Genomic DNA, 21,503 nt, shown 5'->3' on the forward strand with positions numbered 1-21,503 from the left:
TTTCTTTTCTTCAAATGCGACTGTTTTTCGACGATTTCGTCCTTCAAACGGTCCAATAACGCTACATAATAGTCGTTGTTGATGGTCTTTCCTTTCTCAAGGTAGTCAATGAAAATTATTTCATGCGCATCCCAAAATATAGACGTCATAACCTTGCCAGCCGACTGTTGCGTTTTCCCACGCTTTGGAACGGGTTCATCGTTTGCAGTCTACTCGGATGACTGTCGATTGGACTTCGGAGTGAAATGATGGAGCCATGGTTCATACGTTGTCACATATCGACGCAAAAATTCGGGTTTATTATGCTTGATCATCTTCAAATACCGCTCCGAATCATCAACTCGTCATTGTTTTTGGCCAAAAGTAAGCTCGCGCGGCATCCACTTTGCACAGAGCTTTTTCATACCCAAATATTCGTGAATGATAGGATGTACACGTTCAGTTGATATCTTTCAAGTGTCTGCTATTACATTCAATTTTAATTTACGGTCATTCAAAATCATTTTGTGGATTTTTTAAATGTTTTCGTCGGTAACAACCTCTTTTGGGTGTCCACTGGGTTTACCGTCTTCGGTGCTCAATTCAACACGTCTAAGCTTAGCATACCAATCCTTGATACTTGATTTTCCTGGAGCAGTATCCGGAAACTCGACACCAAGACAAGTTTTTGCTTCAACTTTATTTTCCCTTCAAAAAGCAATATTTTATCAACACGCAAAATTCCTTTATATCCATTTTTTTTCACAATAACAAAAACTGCTTAATTCAAAATGCTATAATTCACAAACTAATGATTCGACAGCTGCCAAATTTATACACGCATCTTTTGAGGGTTAGGACTAACTAAAAAATATATGGATTAATTTATAGTAGTGTAATATATTTGTCAGGCTGGGGACTTTACAATTAACCTGTAAGTAACGCAAGAAATAAATGAGATAAAAATTGAACTTAGCAAAGTTTATGAAGATTGTACATCTTCGTCATACCCATTTCACACATAAATAAAATAATGTTGATTGCAAAGTATAGAATATTGTAATCAAATTAGACCAGATCGAACCAACAATCAAATACAACTTTTGTATATCAACTATATTCTTCAGTACTTTATTGTGATATTACCCTTAATAATCACATTTGCAAGACGCTTTGAAGTTGTAAAAAAATGATACCATATTTTTTGGAAAGGAACCCCAGTATTCGGACCAAATAATCAGGATTTTTTCTTGGGTCGTTTACCAAGTTTGATTTAACATTCACACGGAAAGAAAAAGATCGTGGTCCAGGCATGAAAAATCTTCACAAATTGTTGAAAAACATTAAAGACATTTCAAGTAAATTGATGCTAAGTACTTTGGAGGGATTGGAAAGAAAATGTCTATCATGTCCTATATGAACCTGGCTGAACCATTAATTAGACCCTCTGTTGTCAAAACTAACGCGACTGAACTAGGCAAAAATAAAAATCATTGTCTAGCATCACTGCAACAATAGATAACATACGATTAGTTAGTCGACAAAAATTGAGACATATTGGATGAGAACACTCACCTTATCATCCAAACCTTAGCTTGTCCGACTACCATTTTATTATATCTACAAAATCACCATAACGGTATAAGTCTGGCTTGAAAAAATAATGAAAAAATGAATGAAAAAAAAAAAGAAGGAAAAAAGAAGAAAAATAAAAAAGAAAAAAATAATATAACTCTATAAACTCTCTATATATATATATATATATATATATATATATATATATATATATATATATATATATATATATAATATGTGTATAACTAAGAAATGTATTTACAAAGACATCGTTCGTGATGAATATATTGGAAAATGGTCTCAAACAAAAATAATATAATAAAGAATTTTGTTGTATTTATTTAATGGGAAGGACTACTTAATATCATCATGACCTTTTTATTATCCTTTCACAATAACGAATCAAAGTTTTACGTATATTTTATATCTGATAAGACTCGATATTAACTCCTAATTTAGTGCCATTAACTTCAAATTCCGCAGCTAAACCTAAATTATTCATTGATTTAGGATCAGATGTTATAGCAAAGATTTTAAAAATATTTTATGACAAGTGAATACAAAATAATATATATAATTTTTATGTAAATAATTTGTAAAATATTTCGAATGAAATATGAGTATATGGAGGCAATTCTATTGTTTAGCATTAAGGTTTTAAGTAACGAGGCGCAAGGTTTTTTTGGTAATCCGTAGGTGTTTATTGTTAAATATACAGTTAATATATATGAACAACATTAATATAGTATTCTTGACATCTTATAAACAGTTGATAGTCAAATTATGTCAAATTAGAAAATATTTACAAGGTAATAAATTTAAATTTAAATTAATTATATGATATTTATGCTGGAGAGATACATTGTGAAATAAAAGTACTGTTGTCTCTTTTTGTTTTTCTAATTTTACGTCGATTAAGAATATTTATATATTTAAAAATGTTCAGTTAAAATTGGCGTCGTCTGCTTCGAAAATGTTAGTGTATGAAATTGTTTTGCAAGAAAATATTAAATATCAGGCTTGATAAATACGACCAATAATATGGGTCACATGTGGATTTGATAAAATTCTATATTAGATTTGTTCATTGGTTTTTGAAAAACTGAAAATTAAGAAATAGAGACTATAATTATGAAGTTGACATATTTTTGACATGTTTAATATTTTACCTTTGTAATCAAAAATATGGTTAATAAACAGCCTAAAAGCTCTAAAGGAGAAATGATACCCTAAGGATTGTATACATCAACTTATTAAAGTTTCAATAAGTTGATCCATCCAAGACTATAAGATTGACTAATATATAGATTCGGTTAAATTTAATATGCAAATAAAAATAAACATTACGTTTTGCTAAAAAAAAGGCAAAGAGCTAAAAAATTCGTTTGTAACTTATTATAACTTATTTATAATTGACGTTATTTATAAGGAAGAAAACGACAAAATTTTTCAAGACTCAATTCAACTTCAACCTAACTAATTAGAAATATTTATATATACAATTTAATTTGTATTGTGTAATATACCAATATTATTATTTGTAGAGAGATTACAGAAAATATAAAAAAAACTCAACAACATAATCCACTTCTTAAATTTGATAACAATACCTGGGCTAGGAATGATAAAGATGAAGTGGAAATATCCAGAACAGAAGAAAATAACGTAATTAACTTTCTTAACACTCCGTTTCAAATGGATCTGCCACATGAGAAAACAACTGTTAAACAAGTAAAACAACACATAAAGAAATCAATTCTAAAAAAGCTACTTGTTTTGACTTAATAACTAGAAGAACCTTAAAAGAGCTGTCAGGAAAGTGCATCAAATTAATAACCTTCATATTTAATGCCTTGCTAAAGACTTAATTACTTTCCTATCACTTGGAAAGTGGCTCAAATCACTATGATTCTTAAACCTGCGAAAAAATCAGAAGACGTCTCCTCTTATCGTCCTATAAGCCTGTTACCTGTGATCTCTAAACTGTTCGAAAAAGTATACATTAAGAGACTCAAAATAATCAGAGGAGAGGAGAGAATAATTATTCCAGGCCATCAGTATGGTTTCCGTAATAAACACAGAACAATAAAACAAATACATAGATTAGTCAACCAAATTAACAAAAACTTAAATGATAAAAAATATTGCTCCGCTGCATTTCTCGATATTTCTCAGGCCTTCCACAAGCTGTGGCACACAGGACTGTATGTTAAATTGAAAAAAGGTTTTGCCCCATATGTACATTCAACTGCTGAAATACGTCACAGACAGACATTTTATTGTGAAACAGGGTGACGAATACACTGACCTACAGCCAAAATATTCCGGTGTTCTGCAGGGTAGTGTTCTTGGCCCATTTTTGTATCTACTGTCTACAGCTGACCTAACGACCTCAAGAAACATTACTGTTGCAACATTGCTGACGATACAGCGGTTTTATCATTACACGACGATCCAATATCAGTCACAAGAAACCTCCAACTTCATCTTAACAAAATATAATTGTGGTTAAAAATGTGGCGTATCAAAGCAAATGAGACAAAATCTACCCATGTGACATTAACCCTTTGTAGAAAAACATGTGCCCCAGTAAAATTGAATAATCATGAGCTTCCCCAAGCAGACAACATTAAATATCTGGATCGACGTTTAACATGGAAAAAAACATATAGTGACAAAACGCAAACATCTTGAGGTTAAACTAAACCAAATGTACTGGCTCGTAGGGCGTAAATATAAATTATCATTAGATAACAAGGTTTCGCTGTATAAGTCAATACTTAGGCCGATTTGGACCTATGATATTAAACTGTGGGGTAGCACTAATAAATATTTTGCGAGTCATTGTCGATGCCCCATATTACGTGTCCAACAAACTGATTCAGCGCGATATCCTCATAGTACCCATAATGAGTGTGATTCGGAATGTTAGTGTGAAGTACTCTGAAAGACTATTATTGCATCCCAATGCTCTCGCCAAACAGTTAAGTATGCGCGCTGAGAGCAAAGTATGAGATTTATATTTTATTATTAAAAAGTGAGATTTAATAATCTCTAGAATAAGCTAGAATAGTTTTTAGAAAAAAGTTAGGATAGACTTTAAAATATGTTAGAATAGTATTTAGAAGAAAAAAGATTTAGATTATAAGTTGTTCAATAAATCACTTACTGAAGCGATCTTCTACATGCCAGAATAGTTATATTATATAACTGAAATCATATAATAATACTTATTGCCCACGGGCAGATTATTGACGTTCTAGGAGATTTAAAAAAACAAAAATAAGCATCCAAAAGCAATTAAATTCAGACGAAAATTAGAACAAAAATTCGAATAGAAATTTACTACACGACTAACACATCTAATGACTGGTAAGAGTAATATAATCAATTAATATTTACCTGTATAACGTATTAGCTTCCACAGAATTTCTATTAGATTCTTCTATACACAGTTGAAGAGCTCTAGTTTCTTCTAATAATGTTAGTAGATTAAGTTCTTCCCGTCCTAGTTGATATTCTAATTCAGCCTGCTGAATCCGAACATCTATATTACTAGAAAAGCAATTGATCCATTAAATTAAAGTTAATTTATCAACCTGACAAAGCTAACTTACTCGGTGATATCAAGACGTTCTAGGGCCATTTTCAAATTCTTAATCGCTAATCTTTTGTTATCAATATCAGTCTTTAAACGAACTAACCTATCCTCCGCTTGTTTCTTCTCTACTTCTGTCAATTCTCTGTTATTTGTACCATTGTTGTTGTTATTATTATTATTACCTAAACATACTTTAAATAATTACAAATACACTGAGTATTATGAAATATTTTCAACTACTTCATTTACCATTAAGTATGGCGTTTAGTCTCAATCCAGGCACTGTCAATTGTCCTTTGAGACTTTGAATTATATTCTCTTTATCTCTCAGGGCATTTCGTAAATTTTCCAATTCTTTCGTCGCCAATTCCTTGGGAATCGATCGGATCGATGAATTTAATGATATCGGACTAATTTTCTTTCTCCTGGGGGTGCTAGAAAGGGACACTTCTATACTGGCCATCTGGAAAAAATAAATAAGTGTAGTTAAAACCCTTACGAATATATTACACTCTACGCCACTGATATTAGTTCGTCTGCCAATTAAAATACTTAAAACCTGGTAATAAAGTGAAAATTTATGACCAAAAAAGAGAGAAATGTGAACGTAAATATATTTGTACATCTGCTTCTGCCAAGAAAAGCTGAAATACGCGTATTTGTTATTTGTATGAGATTTTAAGCAATTATGTTATTATTATTAAATACAAATTTTTATTATTCCCTACTATGTGTACATGCTTCACTAAAACACACCAGTTATATTAATGCCCATGATTTAATCACTAGGTTTTTGATTAATTTGCAATATATCTTGTAGAACTTACTCGTTTCAATATCGCGGTTTCAATATTTTCCAGGCCAAAAAAAAGTTTTGCGTGCCTTATTCCAATTCATGATGAAAAGAGTATATATTATAACAAACCCAAGCGCAAAAAGTCATGGGGTAGTCCAGAAGAGCCATCCACATTGAGACCGAAGTACAATAGTCATGGCCAACATATAGTGCTGCACATATCGTGGGATTATTAAATTGTAGTTTACCGTTATCGTTAGCAAGCTATCTTAATGACTGATAGTTATCACAGCAAATACAGTCAGCAAAGATAGCCGTCTGGAATGGTAGTTGCTGCAGCAACATGCCAGCGAACTTAAAAGGTTCATATATGAGCAAAATATTGATATTACAATGGTATCTGAAACACATTTCACTGAGAGAAATTATTTACGGATTCCGAAATACAAGCTATATCAAACAAAATATCCAGATGATAAAGCACATGGAGTGATATCCATAATTATACGTGAAGACATAAAACACTACGAAAGAAAGAAATTCAGAGAGGATTATATACAAGTCACCAGTGTAACCATTGAATAAGTACACGGCCCATTAACAATGAGTGCTATCTATTGTCCACCTAAACACAACAACAAGACAGAACAATACCACGGTTTCTTTAACACGCTGGATAATAGATTCATTGCCGAAGGAGACTACAATGCAAATTATGCAACGTAGTGTTTTAGGTTAATAATACTAAGCAGCAGATAATTGGTCAAAGCAATGAAGGCAGATAATCCACGGTATATATCTACTAGTGGCCCACATATTGGCCGTCAGATAGCAATAAAATTCCCGATACCATAGACCTCACCAATTATTATAACTCAAATATTGTCAACATAACAAAACCACCTTATATACCACATAATACCGGTCATAATTTAGAGATAAACTAGACAGTTTAATATCGCTAGATTTACCCTTCAAAACTGAAATAGATACAGAAACAGCAGCAATAAATATGACAAAAAATATACAAGAGGCCGCATGGTATGCAACTGAAAACACAAAATTGCTGAAAAGAGAAAACTGCGAAAAACCTGCCAACAAACTAGAACAAAAGAAAACAAGAAAAAATTCAATAACGCAACAAACCAGCTGAATGAAAAAAATAAATAACGAAAAAAATCAAGGAACTCAAAAATATTTAGAAAACTTAATTACAAATGATGCAACGGAATAGTCTCTCTGGAAAGTTACAAAATAAATCAAAAAACCTCAACAACATAATCCACCCCTGAAAATTGATAAAAATACCTGGGCTAGCAATGATAAAGAATATTAAAACAGCTCTGAGAAAAATGCATCATATTAATAATGTTTATATTTAATGCTATGTTAAGACTTAATGACTTTCCAGGCACTTGGAAAGCGGCTAAAATCATTATGATTCTTAAATCAGGGAAAAAATCAATCAGAAAAACGTCTCCCCCTATGAGCCTGTTACGTGTAATCTTCAAGGTTTTTGAAAAACTGTACATTAAGAGACACAAAGGATCACAAAATAGAGAACTATTATTCCAGATCATCAGTTTGGTCTCCGTAATAAACACGGAACAACCGAAAAAATACACAGATTAGTCAACCAAATTAACAAAAACTTAAATGATAAAAAATATTGTTCGGCTACCTTTCTCGATATACCTCAAACTTTCGACAAGGCATACTGGACGGCAAGTTAAATTGAAAAAGCTTTTGCCCTACATGCACTAATCAACTACTGAAGTCATACCTCACAGACAGGCAATTTGTTCTGAAATACAATGACGAATACACTGATCTATATCAATTATATTCAGGTGTTCAGCAGGGCGGTGTCCTTGGGCCATTATATCTTTTGTATATAGCTGACCTACCAAGTTCAAGAAACACAACTGTTGCAACATATGTCGATGATATAGCGGTCTTATCATCACATAAGGATTCAATATCAGCCACAAGAAACCTACAACTCCATCTAAACAAAGTCGAATTGTGGTTGATTACATGGCCTATCAAAGCAAATAAGACAAAATCTAGCCATGTGATATTCAGCCTTTGTACAAGAACTTGTCCGCCAGTAAAAATGAATAATTATATACTCCTGCAAGCAGACAACGTTAAATATCTGGGAATGCATTTTGATCGACGCTTAACATGTGAAAAATATATAGTGACAAAACGCAAACAGCTTGGGCTAAATAAATGAAACTAACTAAGCCAAATATATTGGCTAATAGGACGTACATTTATGTTATCCTTGGATAATAAAGTTTTGCTGTATGAGTCAATAGTTAGGCCCATTTGATCATATAGTATTGAACTGCGGGGTACTACTAGCAAATCTAACATAGATATCCTTCAGATATTCCAGAATAAAGTGTTGCGAGTCATCGTCGATGCCCCATATTACGTCGTCTTGTAACACTTGCGTTACGCCAGCTTAATTTTAAAGGAAATACGATATATCCAATAGTTTTTTATCCTAAACTGATTACTATATTCCAAACTACAACTTCGTTTACTGGATAATTTTTATTATTTACTGAATATGATCTTTCATTCAAATTTGAGATCTAACTTGTAATTACATTTTAAATCTACAACCATTTACTAAATACTCCACGTTTTCATTGCAATTTAGACGAATAGAAATTCGTACCGATGCAGACTTAAATCGGATTAAAATTTTAAAAATTTAGAATCTGAACGAGATGTAAAAAAGGATGATTGCCAGGTTACTCTTGTCTGTAACACTAAAGTTTTATTTTCTGTGAAAACGTTTTTTGAATTTGATTTTTTCAACCTTCTGAAAATTTTACCTCAAAAATAACAAATAAATCTTACATTATTCAATAATTCTTATATAAATCTTACATTCTTACTCTAAGTAAATTCAAGAAATTATGTTTCATTGCAATTTAGACGAATAGAAATTCGTACCGATGCAGATTTAAATCGGACTAAAATTTTAAAATTTAGAATCCGAACGAGATGTAAAAAGGATGATTGCCAGGTTACTCTTGTCTGTAACAATAAAGTTTTATTTTCTGCGAAAACGTTTTTTGAATTTGATTTTTTCAAACTTCTGAAAATTTTACCTCAAAAATAGCAAATAAATCTTACATTCTTCATTCAGTTAAAATAGAAACTAATTTCTATCCAGTTCAGCTACAAGAATTGTGGAATTTCTAAAAAGTTGTGAAAGGTATATATTTTTTTTGTAAAATTCATCTGTATGGAATAGAACAAATATTAATCAAACTTCTTATCAGTACCCTCTACCTAGACTTTGCTTGACATGAACATTGAGCAATCAACACTTGTTCATTTTATAACCACTCCTTCAACGGTTATAACAAAACAAAACGGTGGTAATTTTTGTTCCCGAAATAATGAAACTATGATTGAAAAAATCTCTTCTGGATCTTTAATATCTTCACCATCGTAAAAGCACCATCTAGAATATATAATGATAATCCTGTATTTTTTGGAAGAATATAAGTGTATCTTGCTTTGTGGTTGTGTAGCTTCGTTAGGTGTCATGGTTCTATACCCTTATCAAGACCTAACTTATAGACACTTTAACTATATAGATACTGTCAATTTAGTGATTACAGTTTGCTTAGGTATATGCAATGCGGTTGCCTTATGTATACATTATTTTCATAATTTTATTTTATAATTCGACATTCTAATATGCATCGATGCTGTGAGAGCCTCAAATCTAATATATATCGACAAAAACTCTAAATAAGTTCTATATTTTCGTTCAAAGGCAGAAAAACATAACTAAATCTTATAAGTAGAGAACCACCCAATATAGTTTGAACATCTATAAATGTTTAACAGCAACAAGATGTGAATACTTACTACCTTTAATTATATCTGATATGCAATTAAGATAATATCAAAGTAAATAGCGCTGTTGATCACATTTGCAGTTAAGCCTCATTTGGTTTGTTTACTTTGTCCCCAATAATGTTATTTTTTCAGTTACTTAGTTTATTAATAATTTAATAATTATTAATAAATATATTTAATATACTATGACCGGTATATGTTTCTACAAGATTCTAATGCCAACTATACAGAAGAAAATGGGCTTCTAACCGAACTCACTGAATATTCAATGGCGTTCAACACTGAATTATATATTTTCAAAATACAAAGAAAAATATATAAACATATGAACCCAAATGTCAATGAAATTAAGTAAAGTAAAAGAACATGTTAACGCATGTCTAAATACAGATTTTGTAAAATAATTGCTGTATTGTTGAAGTATAGTAGTTGCACATTCATATAAGATTGTACATGCAAATATTACAAGGTAATTTAATACAACACTAGATACAACTTTTCAGTTCTACAGAGCTGTTAAACATTTTAGAAAATCAAACATCCATCATTACATGTAGGTAATTTAAACCGTATTTTGAATTGTAGTTATTATCGACTATGTAGCATAAATATTTTAATAGCTCTGTTAAATTTATTCGCATCTGTGTCTTCAAATTATTATTATAAATTTTTTCAGCCGGTTTGCCATCGATACAGTTTTGATTTATCTTAGCTAATATAGGGCACTTGATTTCAATAATAATTTGTTCACTATTCCCAAGTGACGATTGTACTATTATTAGGTACACTTTCGATTTATTACCTGCATTTTAATTTTTTTCCCTAGTGCTATACTGATAGAATTTTTACTTAATGTTCTTTAATATTCTAACATATTTTATGGTTAGTGTGTCTGGAATATTCACTCAATTATGCGAGAGTTGTAGTACTCTTTAAAATTATTATTTCAGTTACGGTCACATAGTACAGTCACTATCGAATAAATCGATTATACAAAAAATGTAGGTTATTTACCTTGATAAACTCCAGTACAATTTTAATATTTTTCTTTTCCTATCGCTGGTTACAAAATATTTTTTATATATATTTTAAAGTCTCCTTTTTAGCAACGAGGGTTTATCTGGACTGGATCTGCAGTTTAACGTGGGCTCCGAACCACGGTCTTCGGATTTAAGCCTACCGACTGGCGAGTGACCAACTTATCCCAGAAGACATTCGGTCTTACCCAGCCTGGTTATTGGCGTGACGGGGATCATTTTCCTTGTCGGATTTTGCACTCTTGCCTAAGAACAATCACAAACATACATTTACGATCATGCCGCAGCAAAATTTGAACCCGCGACTATTGCAACAGCAAAAGGACATTCTGTTAGATAAATAATCCAAATAAAATCGAAGCTCGCTAAAAAGTTCAAATGTTTGGATGCGGATATCGTAGTTTGGAAACGGTAAGTGACGTGAATTTTGAAATTTTGTATTTTTATTTTTGGCAAAACTTTAATAACAACACTATTGATATTACAATAAATATACTTTGAATAATCTCTCTATAATATGTTATTATTATAAAACAATATTTTTGTGTTCCTTTATTACAGTCATCTAGCCTATTATGCTAGTGGTTTTCTTTTTTATAATATTGCTAGCTATATTTAGCTGCTGAGTGCTCGAATTTTCATATTCATATAGACAATTTTACGCAGTTTTTCCAGACACAATAAGATAATTAAACATTAACATTAACATATATAAGTGCGACTTACTCAGCAATGTGTTTCTCTGATGGAATTTTAATCGCTAATAGGATCAATTAAATCAATATTCCTCTGAGCAATTACTAATACAAATTATGATAGTAAATCACTCTTGTTTATTTTTTGGCTATCTACAGTTGCTACATTGTAGTTGGTCGCAACAATAGAATACCATTTAATCGTAAATATAATTATAATGAAGTATTTTGATTTGCTTTGTGCTTCTCGCCCATCTAGAATACATTAACATCCTATCGGATTACAGGACGGTTCACTGTATCGCCCCTCCGAATTAACAAAAAAATATCACCCCAAACCTGTTTCGGATTATAATAAAAGACGCGGTTCATGCGTTTGAAAAGATTTGCCGGTCCACGTACCTACATTTAGTTGTCACGGACATTTCGATGTCAAACGCGGAAAAATAAAAGGGGTGCATAACTAATTCGTTAAGCCGTCGGTAATTCTACTTTTCTTTCTGCGACTGCGTAATTATGTCAACTGTGTAGAAAGCAAACGGATTTTTCTGTATTGTTTGTAGTATGTGTGAGTGTTATGCAATGGCGTGAAATATCGTCGGGTATAGAACGAGATATTTATATAAATGGTGTCCTTGACACTATGTAATTGTCCGAATAATCGCAGAAGGAATTATAAAACAATGCGACGTATAAACAAAGGACTATACGTCGGAAAAGGCTAGCGTGAATAACAATTGTTTTAGGTAGCTAATTGCATATTTTGTTTGTTTGTTTACATGTATATATATATATATATATATATATATATATATATATATTATATATGTATATATATATATATTATATATGTATATATATATATATTATATATGTATATATATATTATATATGTATATATATATATTATATATATATATATATATATATATATATATATATATATACATATATAATTTAAAGGAAAGAAGAGATGACTTGTTGAACGGTGATACAAAGCTACACTGAGGGTAAAAACAAACCAATCATTCATTAGTTAACCATTCAGGTTGTCAAATAAACAAATAGCCGTATAGTTTGAACCGACCACAGGGATGTACGTGGTCGCTATACCATCTGAACAGTTTATAACAGGTCAATTGAAAAGTCCCCGGCCTACCATAGTAACACATTTTTTTGGCAAACTCAGTTTTTTTTTATTCAACATAATTCCCTTCAAGGGTGATACACTGATTATAGCGACCCTCCAACTTTTCGATACCATTTTTGTAGTACGATTTGTCCTTTGGGCCAGATCTTGAGAATACGATGGACGGATGGAATTTTGCCATCGTTTTCAGTGACTTGGGACACGGTGCATTGACTTGATGAAGCAGCTCTTACTTTTACTTCAGGTGCGACTGTTTTCGGCGATTTCGTCCTTCAAACAGCCCAATAACGCTATGTAATAATCGCTGTTGATGGTCCTTCCTTTTCCAAGGTAGTCAATGAAAATTATTCCATGCTCATACGAAAATACAGACGCCATAATCTTGCCAGCCGACTGTTTTCCCATGCTTTGGAGCGGGTTTATCGGGTACTGTCCACTCGGATAACTGTCGATTGTACTTCGGAGTGAAATGATGAAGTGGCGCCAGTCAAAGCGAAGACAACCAGGTTCGCGGGTAAAGTTTAGGCGCCTGTCTCTGCTGCTGGGGCGTGCTGTACGTCGATTGTACTTCTGCATACCCAACATATCACTAATGCTGCACACTACTCTAACCTTCTGAAAACACACGTGAAATCCGCTTATCGCTCGAAAGGGACAAGCAATCCAGGACGAAGTGCGATTCTTGTACAGGATAACGCGCGCCCTCATACCGCGAGTCTCATGCCGATACAATATCGGAATTAGGGTGGGAGGTGCTGAAATACCCCTCCTACAGTCCGGAGTTATCCCCCTGCGACTACGAAATGTTTGGATTACTGAAAGAAGCCCTCGGCTGAAAGATCCAACATTACGCCCAGCACGAGGAATTCTTCGATACCGGCATCAAAAATATTCTGAAAAGATTGACAAAATGCGTAACTAGTTAGCGGAACTACCTAGAACAACTGTAAATTTTTGAAAAATTTTTCAATAGTAAATTAACGTATTTGTCTCAATCATATTTGAACCACCCTAGTACAAACATGTATTACATCATTTATTATTCCATACTTCTGTTTATAACATAAAAGTAAAGAAAGTACGTGTATAATTATATTATATACTCTGAGATTATTACAGATCTGGAAATAATCTACACTTATTAATACTGTGGCGACCTCCACGACCCTTTAGACCACCACCAATTCACCATCAACAACTACAAAGGTTGGCAACGCCGGTGGATTGGTACCATGCAGTTCTGGAGTATAAAAGGCCATCACGACGACGTCTCGCTCTCTTTCTTATCACCGTCCCCCTGTAACAGTACCACTTCCACAGCGCTACCGTACTTCCTTCACCTTAACCTAATATCCTGTCAATCCTCCCATCGACCACATGTATCAATCGCAAGTTGAAATAAACAACTTTGATTCAACCAGTGTTTTTAGTTCCCGTGCAAATTCCTTCCAAAAATAGTAGTGAGTGTTCTGATAAATAATCGCAGCGGCAGCCACACATTTCGACCGATCGACCGACCCGACGAACATTCCTACAATTGGTGACCCCGACGTGATCAAAGTGCCTAACAGGTAAATCAACTCAACATAAGCCACTCGACAGGTGCTTGACACGTGCATGGAAGGATAGCACGAGGAACGGAACTCATCAACATCACGTGGTCGACGACATCCCACGAGACTAGCCCGATGGACGAAAACCACAGAAGCCCATCATGTATACCAGCAACACATGAGCACCCTCGCATCACGAAACGGGACACGTAACACATTTACAGGTACCCTCAAACAAAGCTAAACGCCTCAAGACGAACGACGTCCTGCTACAGCTCCGATGGCAGCTGATCCCGTAAAACTCCTCGCTCAGGTTGGGATCCCCATCTCATCAGCAGTCCCCGGGCGTTTGTTTGCGTGATTGCGGGTGCATTCCGGAACTTGCACCACATATAGGTACGTTCCACGGCTGTTCCACTAGGAGGGGAGTTATGTGGCGACCGCCACGACCCTTTAGGCCACCACCAATTCACCATCAACAACTACAAAGGTTGGCAACGCCGGTGGATTGGTACCATGCAGTTCTGGAGTATAAAAGGCCATCACGACGACGTCTCGCTCTCTTTCTTATCACCGTCCCCCTGTAACAGTACCACTTCCACAGCGCTACCGTACTTCCTTCACCTTAACCTAATATCCTGTCAATCCTCCCATCGACCACATGTATCAATCGCAAGTTGAAATAAACAACTTTGATTCAACCAGTGTTTTTAGTTCCCGTGCAAATTCCTTCCAAAAATAGTAGTGAGTGTTCTGATAAATAATCGCAGCGGCAGCCACACATTTCGACCGATCGACCGACCCGACGAACATTCCTACAATACTTTGTTGATTATTGAAAATTAATGCCAATTAGATATAATTAAAAGAAATTTAAAAATTGTTGTTGTCGTGTCATTTTTAAATTAGGCCTTTTATTCTTTTATAAGAGAAGTATGATTAATTTTAGAACTAGTTTGAAAATTATTCATAAGGGTTTCACGAATTCACGATCATAAAACATGCCTCCAGGATAATTTAAGACATCCAAGGCATCCAGACGTTCATTCTTGTATAAATGATCGAAACCTATAACAACAGTCTAGTCTCGGAGATGGTTTCTTCCTTCCAAGGCCGGGGAATTAACTCCGACGGTGCATCCCTAACATAATGCAGCTCGGCGACTATAAATTCAACCGTTCGGCCATGTCTCGTGCATCGATTTTTCACATTAGCATGTCGTCTTTTAAAACTTATCGCCGTGAATTAGAGGTTCGCTCGAAACGAGGCGGTAGGTATATCGTACAGTTCGCAGCGTCCGAACACGGACCGAGCAGAAGATGGAGATCGGTCCGGTCGCGCGTGAACTGAAACGACTGCTATCAGGTTCTGTTTGCGGTTTGTATGGGCAAGTAAATGAACAACTAATCGAATTAAAATGTATTTCGGTGGTATTAGTGACACGGGATACGTATTGGGTCAATATCGGTCATCTATTTCGGGAATCTGCAAAAATAAATCCTCAACGCGATTAAACTAAATATTATTTCAACAGTTTAAAGTATACTAAATTTACATATTAAATAATATTAGTGATCGCTGTGTGGCCAAAACTTGACCACAATTTATTAAATTAATCATGTTTCTTTCATAATAGAGTAAAGGGACTAATTTAAAAATGATGTTACCAGAACTTGTTTTCCCAGTATTTTCAATAAGTTTAGGAATGTATTTGCTACCAGAACAATTGAAAAGTCCCCGGCCTACTATAGTAAAACACATTTTTTTGGCAAAATTTATTTTGTCCAACATTTTGATACCATTTTTGTAGCAGTATTGGTTTCAGAATAGGCCTCAGTTTCGGCGATCACCTCTTCATTCGACGAAAATTTATTAGCATTATTATGAGATCTGAGACCAGGAAATAGTCGCTGAGAGGCAGATCTGGAGAATATGGTGCATGAGGAAGCAATTCGAAGCACAATTCATGGATTTTGCCATCGTTTTCACTAACTTGCAACACGGTGCATTATCTTGGTGAAGCAGCACTTTCTTTTTCTTCAAATACGGCCGTTTTTCGGCAGTTTTGGCCTTCAAATGGCCCAATAACGGTATGTAATAGTCGCTGTTGATGGTCCTTCCTTTTTCAAGGTAGCCAATGAAAATTATTCCATGCGCATCATAAAATACACACGCCATAACCTTGCCAGCCGCATTCATCCATTGTCACATATCGACGCAAAAACTCGGGTTTATTACGCTTGATTATCTTCAGTTGATATATTTAGAGTGTCTGCTATTTCATTCAATTTCAATTTACGAATATTCAAAATCATTTTCTGGATTTTTTCAATATTTTCGTCGATAACATCCTCTTTTGGGCGTCCACTGCGTTCACCGTCTTCGGTGCTCATTTCACCACGTCTAAACTTAGCATACCAATCCTTGATGGTTGATTTTCCTGGGGCAGAATTCTTGCTTCAACTGTACCTTTCCCTTCAGAAAGTAATATTTTATCAACACGCGAAATTCCTTTTTATCTACTTTTTTTAACAATAACAAAAGTTGCTTCACTCAAAACGCTATAACTCAGAAACTAATGATCCGACAGCTGTCAAATGTATACACGCATCTTTCGAGAGATAGGGCTAACTAAAAAATGTATCTATGTATCAGGCCGGGGACTTTTCAATTGACCTTTTACATGATATTAAGTATAAATTAGTTTAAAAGGATTTTAACCGACTTTAAAAATCTCACCACAAAGTAAAAAATAATTAAACGTACATTTTTGAAACAAAAAAATCGTTTTAAAATAAAATGGGTGAACTTTATTTAATCTATCTACTAAACGTATTTTATATTCTACTACATACACATAATTTAGCTTAATACCTACCTAAACCTATTAATCTATTTACAATATTATTTTAACTACTACCAACTGATCACTTTGAGGTTGATACGAGCAACAAATTAGATTTGTTTTCTTTTGTTTATTTTTATTTAGTTATTACAACGATTATTATGTACATATTTCAATTTAAGATGATTTTTTTGTGTTAAAAATTTAAGTTTGATTATTTTATATTCTTTAGTGAGTTGATTAATATCTTGAATATACCACCTTAGAGCTTCGCGTGATAGTAAAACATATTGGACTGTATTTACTGATCCACAGTAATCACACAGAGGAGGAACATCGCCAGTCATAAGATATGAACATGAGAACAGACAATGTTAAAGCAGCATTTTTTTGCTTCTTTAACATCTTAATCTCATCTATCTTAATGAATCATAATTTATTAACGCCCTTCCGCAAGTCCCATTCCAGTTGAACAAGACCGTTTATTTTAGTTAAAACAATGGGATATAAGTTCATATAATATGGACGACTAAGAATATCTCTACCACTTATAATGACTCTTTTAGCTGATGAGTTGTGGGTTCCCCTCGATTTCCCCGGACTCCACTATCAGATCCTGACTTGGTTTCAATAGGACCACCTCGGAAGTTCACTCTTTCGGATAAAAAGAAATTTTGAAAATCCGTCCGTAATTGACGGAGAAATCGGTGTGTATATATATATATATATATATATATATATATATATATATATATATATATATATATATATATGCTTTGATAAAGCTTTGATATATAACAACATTTTAATATAAAAAAATGAAGATATATATATATATATATATATATATATATATATATATATATATATATATATCGAGAGAGAGAGGTTGTAAAGAATTTTCTGTAAATTTTAGTGGTATTGACTTCTGATTAATTTCAGATTTGATTAGTATGCATTTCCAAATTGTTAAAAATAAATTATCTAATTGTGTTTGTTTTGTTTTAATATACATGGTAGAGTCAAACATAAAATTACATAAATATTACATAAATATTTATCACATATAAGTAAAGAAAGATCATGTATACCTATATTTAATGCTTCGAATTTCAATTACTGTTCTGAAAGTAATTTTACTTATGATACTTTGTCATAATTTTCAGTGTTTTATTAATTTACACTTATTGATACTTTGTTGATTATTGAAAGTTAATGGACATCGGAATTAATTAAATGTTTTTTAAAAAATGGTAGTGAGTATTAGTTTTTGAGATAGTTTGCATATATTTAGTGTTTTATATACAGACATTTATTATATTAATTAATGTTTTGTATCAAATATATTTCTGACCTTATATTTAAAACATTGTGAAAACAAGTTTTAGTACCATATCTTTCTTAAATTAGTGATTTTACTCTATTATGAGTGAAACATTATTAATTTAATACATTTTGGTCGAATTTCGGCCATAGAGTGATTACTAGTTTGGATAAATAGCACAGCGCTTGTCGGGACAGAAGTTTGGTCTTAGCAGGATAGCAAAAATGTTTCATCTAATATAAAAAAATGTATTAAATAGTTTATATTGAACCGCATTAAAACCTTCACTTTGTAAAATATATATGCATAAATGAAACAAATAGAATGATATATTAAAACTTTTTTCCCATTTTTAACATTTCAGTCTCGTGGGAATTTCAAACTATACTTAACGTATTCTCCGTCTGACCTTTGCAAGAGTTCAAAAATTGCGGTCGTGATTATTTTTAAAATGTAAATGAAAATATATATTATTTTTCTTAGTGCCGCTACACATGCTAGCCGAATTATTGTGGTTGCAAGACTCAAATGGTATCATATTTTGCATACAATACGTACGATTATTATTGACAAGAAAAGTTGTATGCAAATAACCCGCAACATTTTTTCTTTGCATGTTCACAGTATGGTAACCATGTGTTCTTTCTTTTAGAATATTATATGAACTTTAGCAAATATTTGTATCAATTATTTCTTTCGCATATTTCTACTTTTGCTACAATTGTTTGAATCTTGAGGTCAGACATTTCTGCTTTATGTTAAATTAGGTCAAACTTTTTCTTCTCATATAAATGAAAGGCGAAGTAGTGATTGATAAAGGGCTGGTTAATTAAAAAAACTGAAAAACAGGAAATTGAAGATTCAAACCAACGTAATATATAAATAATCACCAGAGATATCAGCGTATCAACGGCATCATAGACAGAAAATAAGCTTAGTAAACTACTATCACTGGAAGTAATAACAACATACCGGATGATCTAAAAATTTCAAAGGATCGTCAAACTTTCAAAAATCATTTTCGTCAAATGGACTTTTAACTGAAAAAAACATTCAAACATAGGAGGTTTAATATAATAGATAGAGAACTTAAAGATTAGACACACTGCCAAAACAATCAAGTATGGATTATATACGGTTTTTGGTCTTTGAAATTTTATGATATAAACTCGCTCAAATATCACTTCGCTTTTTTCAAAAACCCAGTGTTCCTTCCAAAGCTAGTCCGAATTACTTTTCGTATTCTAATTCCAATTATTCTCTGCATAAAATCAATGTGCCCTTTTAGAAACCGTTATATCTATAAGGAATAGTTAATACTAATGATAAATTGTTCTAAAAATGTTAGCATTTAAATCCAAGATACGGTCTTGTATAACGAGTAGATACTAAGTCAGCATAAATGAGCCACGCCAGCACTAGGGAATGGTTCCAGAATAGGGATTGAAAGATTTCTCAAAGAATCGATTCTCTATTCCGGTTGTAGTTTCATATTTTTCTATTCTAAGGATTAATTAATTACTTAATCGAGCGCAAGAACCGATTCTAAATTAAATTTATTTATTGAATCGCAATGCAATGTATGAATTATACAAATTTATTAAATAAAGCAGAAAAATATTTAAAAAACTCTATTTTTTTATGAATAACATATCAAGCGTATTACATTTAATTTAAAAAGAAATTAAATTATTTAAGCTTAAATACACCCGTAAATACATACATAAGTACGCAGAAGAACAAGTTGAAAAGGCTTCTGATAGGCGAGATGTAAAGACATGATTGTAGAAAAAATAACATATACAAAATTAAGCATTAAATTATATAATAAAATTACTGACATCCAAATATAAATAAGGAAAATGGTAAAGATAAAAGTATAGATTTGAAGGTTATAAACAAAAATATATATATTTACTTGTTTGGGTTGTGACACCGTTATTATTTCATCGTCATTGTCTTTCTTACTTATTGTTCTAGTGCGATTTTGATTAGGATTTTCATTTAGTTCAATTTTCTGTGTTTTCTTGATGTGTTTAATTAAACTGCTCGTACAATTATTATATTTTAGTTGCTTTCAACATTGGCGACACTGGAGATTATATCCGTTGTTCACTTTTTTTTAATAATTTCATACGATGCTAGGCGCAATTTTAATCAATATATTGACAAGAAATAATATTTAATATAAATAAATATCAAATAATGAATTTATATTTGTATTATTTTTTATCGCAGGGTTTGTTGTGATCGTATGTAAAATTTGAAACTAATCACTTATCCGTAAAATCGTATGTCGACTTCAAGAATTAAACGTCGATTCTCAAAAAACAATTAATTTAATTATTGTTATTTAATTATATAACTCGATTGTCGATTAGAATCGGAATCGAGTTTACCATCCCTATTCCAGAACAGTCTCCCTTGGTTCATTGACTGAAACATATTGGCCTGCCTTACCTGTCGGACCAATAAACCAGTATTTTTGTCGAATAAAGGCTTTTATTTAACCAAACATGGCCTTTTTATTTTAAGTTCTAACATATGAAGTGGGATTCCTATCCAATCAAGTGTGTAGTTAGAATAAAGTAAACATTTCAAACACTATAACATTTGTGTCGAAATTGTAGAAATGAAGAATAACAGTGAGTTAAATAAGTATTATTCCACCATCAGGTGGTAAAATCCGACTGCGTAGAAACTTTGCTTGTCAACTTATCAGGACAGAAGCTAGAAATAACTGAATTAGTGTAAAAATTCAGTATAGCGTGGTAACCTTCCTCATCTGATCACGCCAATTATACTGTCAAAATTTGATCCCTAATAGCAGTTATTTTATGGGGAATGGTTTGGATATTAAGGGATGGCATTATAATTATTTAGGTTAGTCAATCTCATCACAAATCACGGAACATGGAAAAAGTGTTTTAGACCATATTGTTGAGTTTGCTAACAAATAATCTCCGAGTTATTTTGCCTATAATGCAGTAACGAAATGTCGACCCTTTGTGACTATGGAAAATTTCACATGAGTCTTTTTTCACAACGATCTCC

At 32.6% G+C, this 21,503-nt stretch overlaps 1 protein-coding gene across 4 annotated transcripts in view; it reads right to left on the reverse strand.

The window, feature by feature from the left end:
• Positions 1-21,503, reverse strand: part of sprt (PDZ domain-containing protein sprite) — a 178,643-nt gene that overhangs the window by 18,116 nt on the left and 139,024 nt on the right. For 2 of the 4 annotated variants that reach the window (XM_076409730.1, XM_076409731.1), the window contains exons 4-6: positions 5,405-5,618; positions 5,172-5,337; positions 4,957-5,109 (exon numbers count right to left, since the gene is read on the reverse strand). In XM_076409730.1, the coding sequence (XP_076265845.1) occupies positions 4,957-5,109; positions 5,172-5,337; positions 5,405-5,618 (533 nt within the window). Of the gene's footprint in view, positions 1-4,956; positions 5,110-5,171; positions 5,347-5,404; positions 5,619-21,503 lie in introns of all 4 variants that reach the window. The other 2 variants (XM_076409728.1, XM_076409729.1) reach the window with 1 other exon arrangement.

This window comes from Rhynchophorus ferrugineus, unplaced genomic scaffold, assembly GCF_030347505.1.
Source record: "Rhynchophorus ferrugineus isolate W39M unplaced genomic scaffold, kcgeb_rfMv2 rfM7, whole genome shotgun sequence".
Lineage (NCBI taxonomy): Eukaryota > Metazoa > Arthropoda > Insecta > Coleoptera > Curculionidae > Rhynchophorus > Rhynchophorus ferrugineus.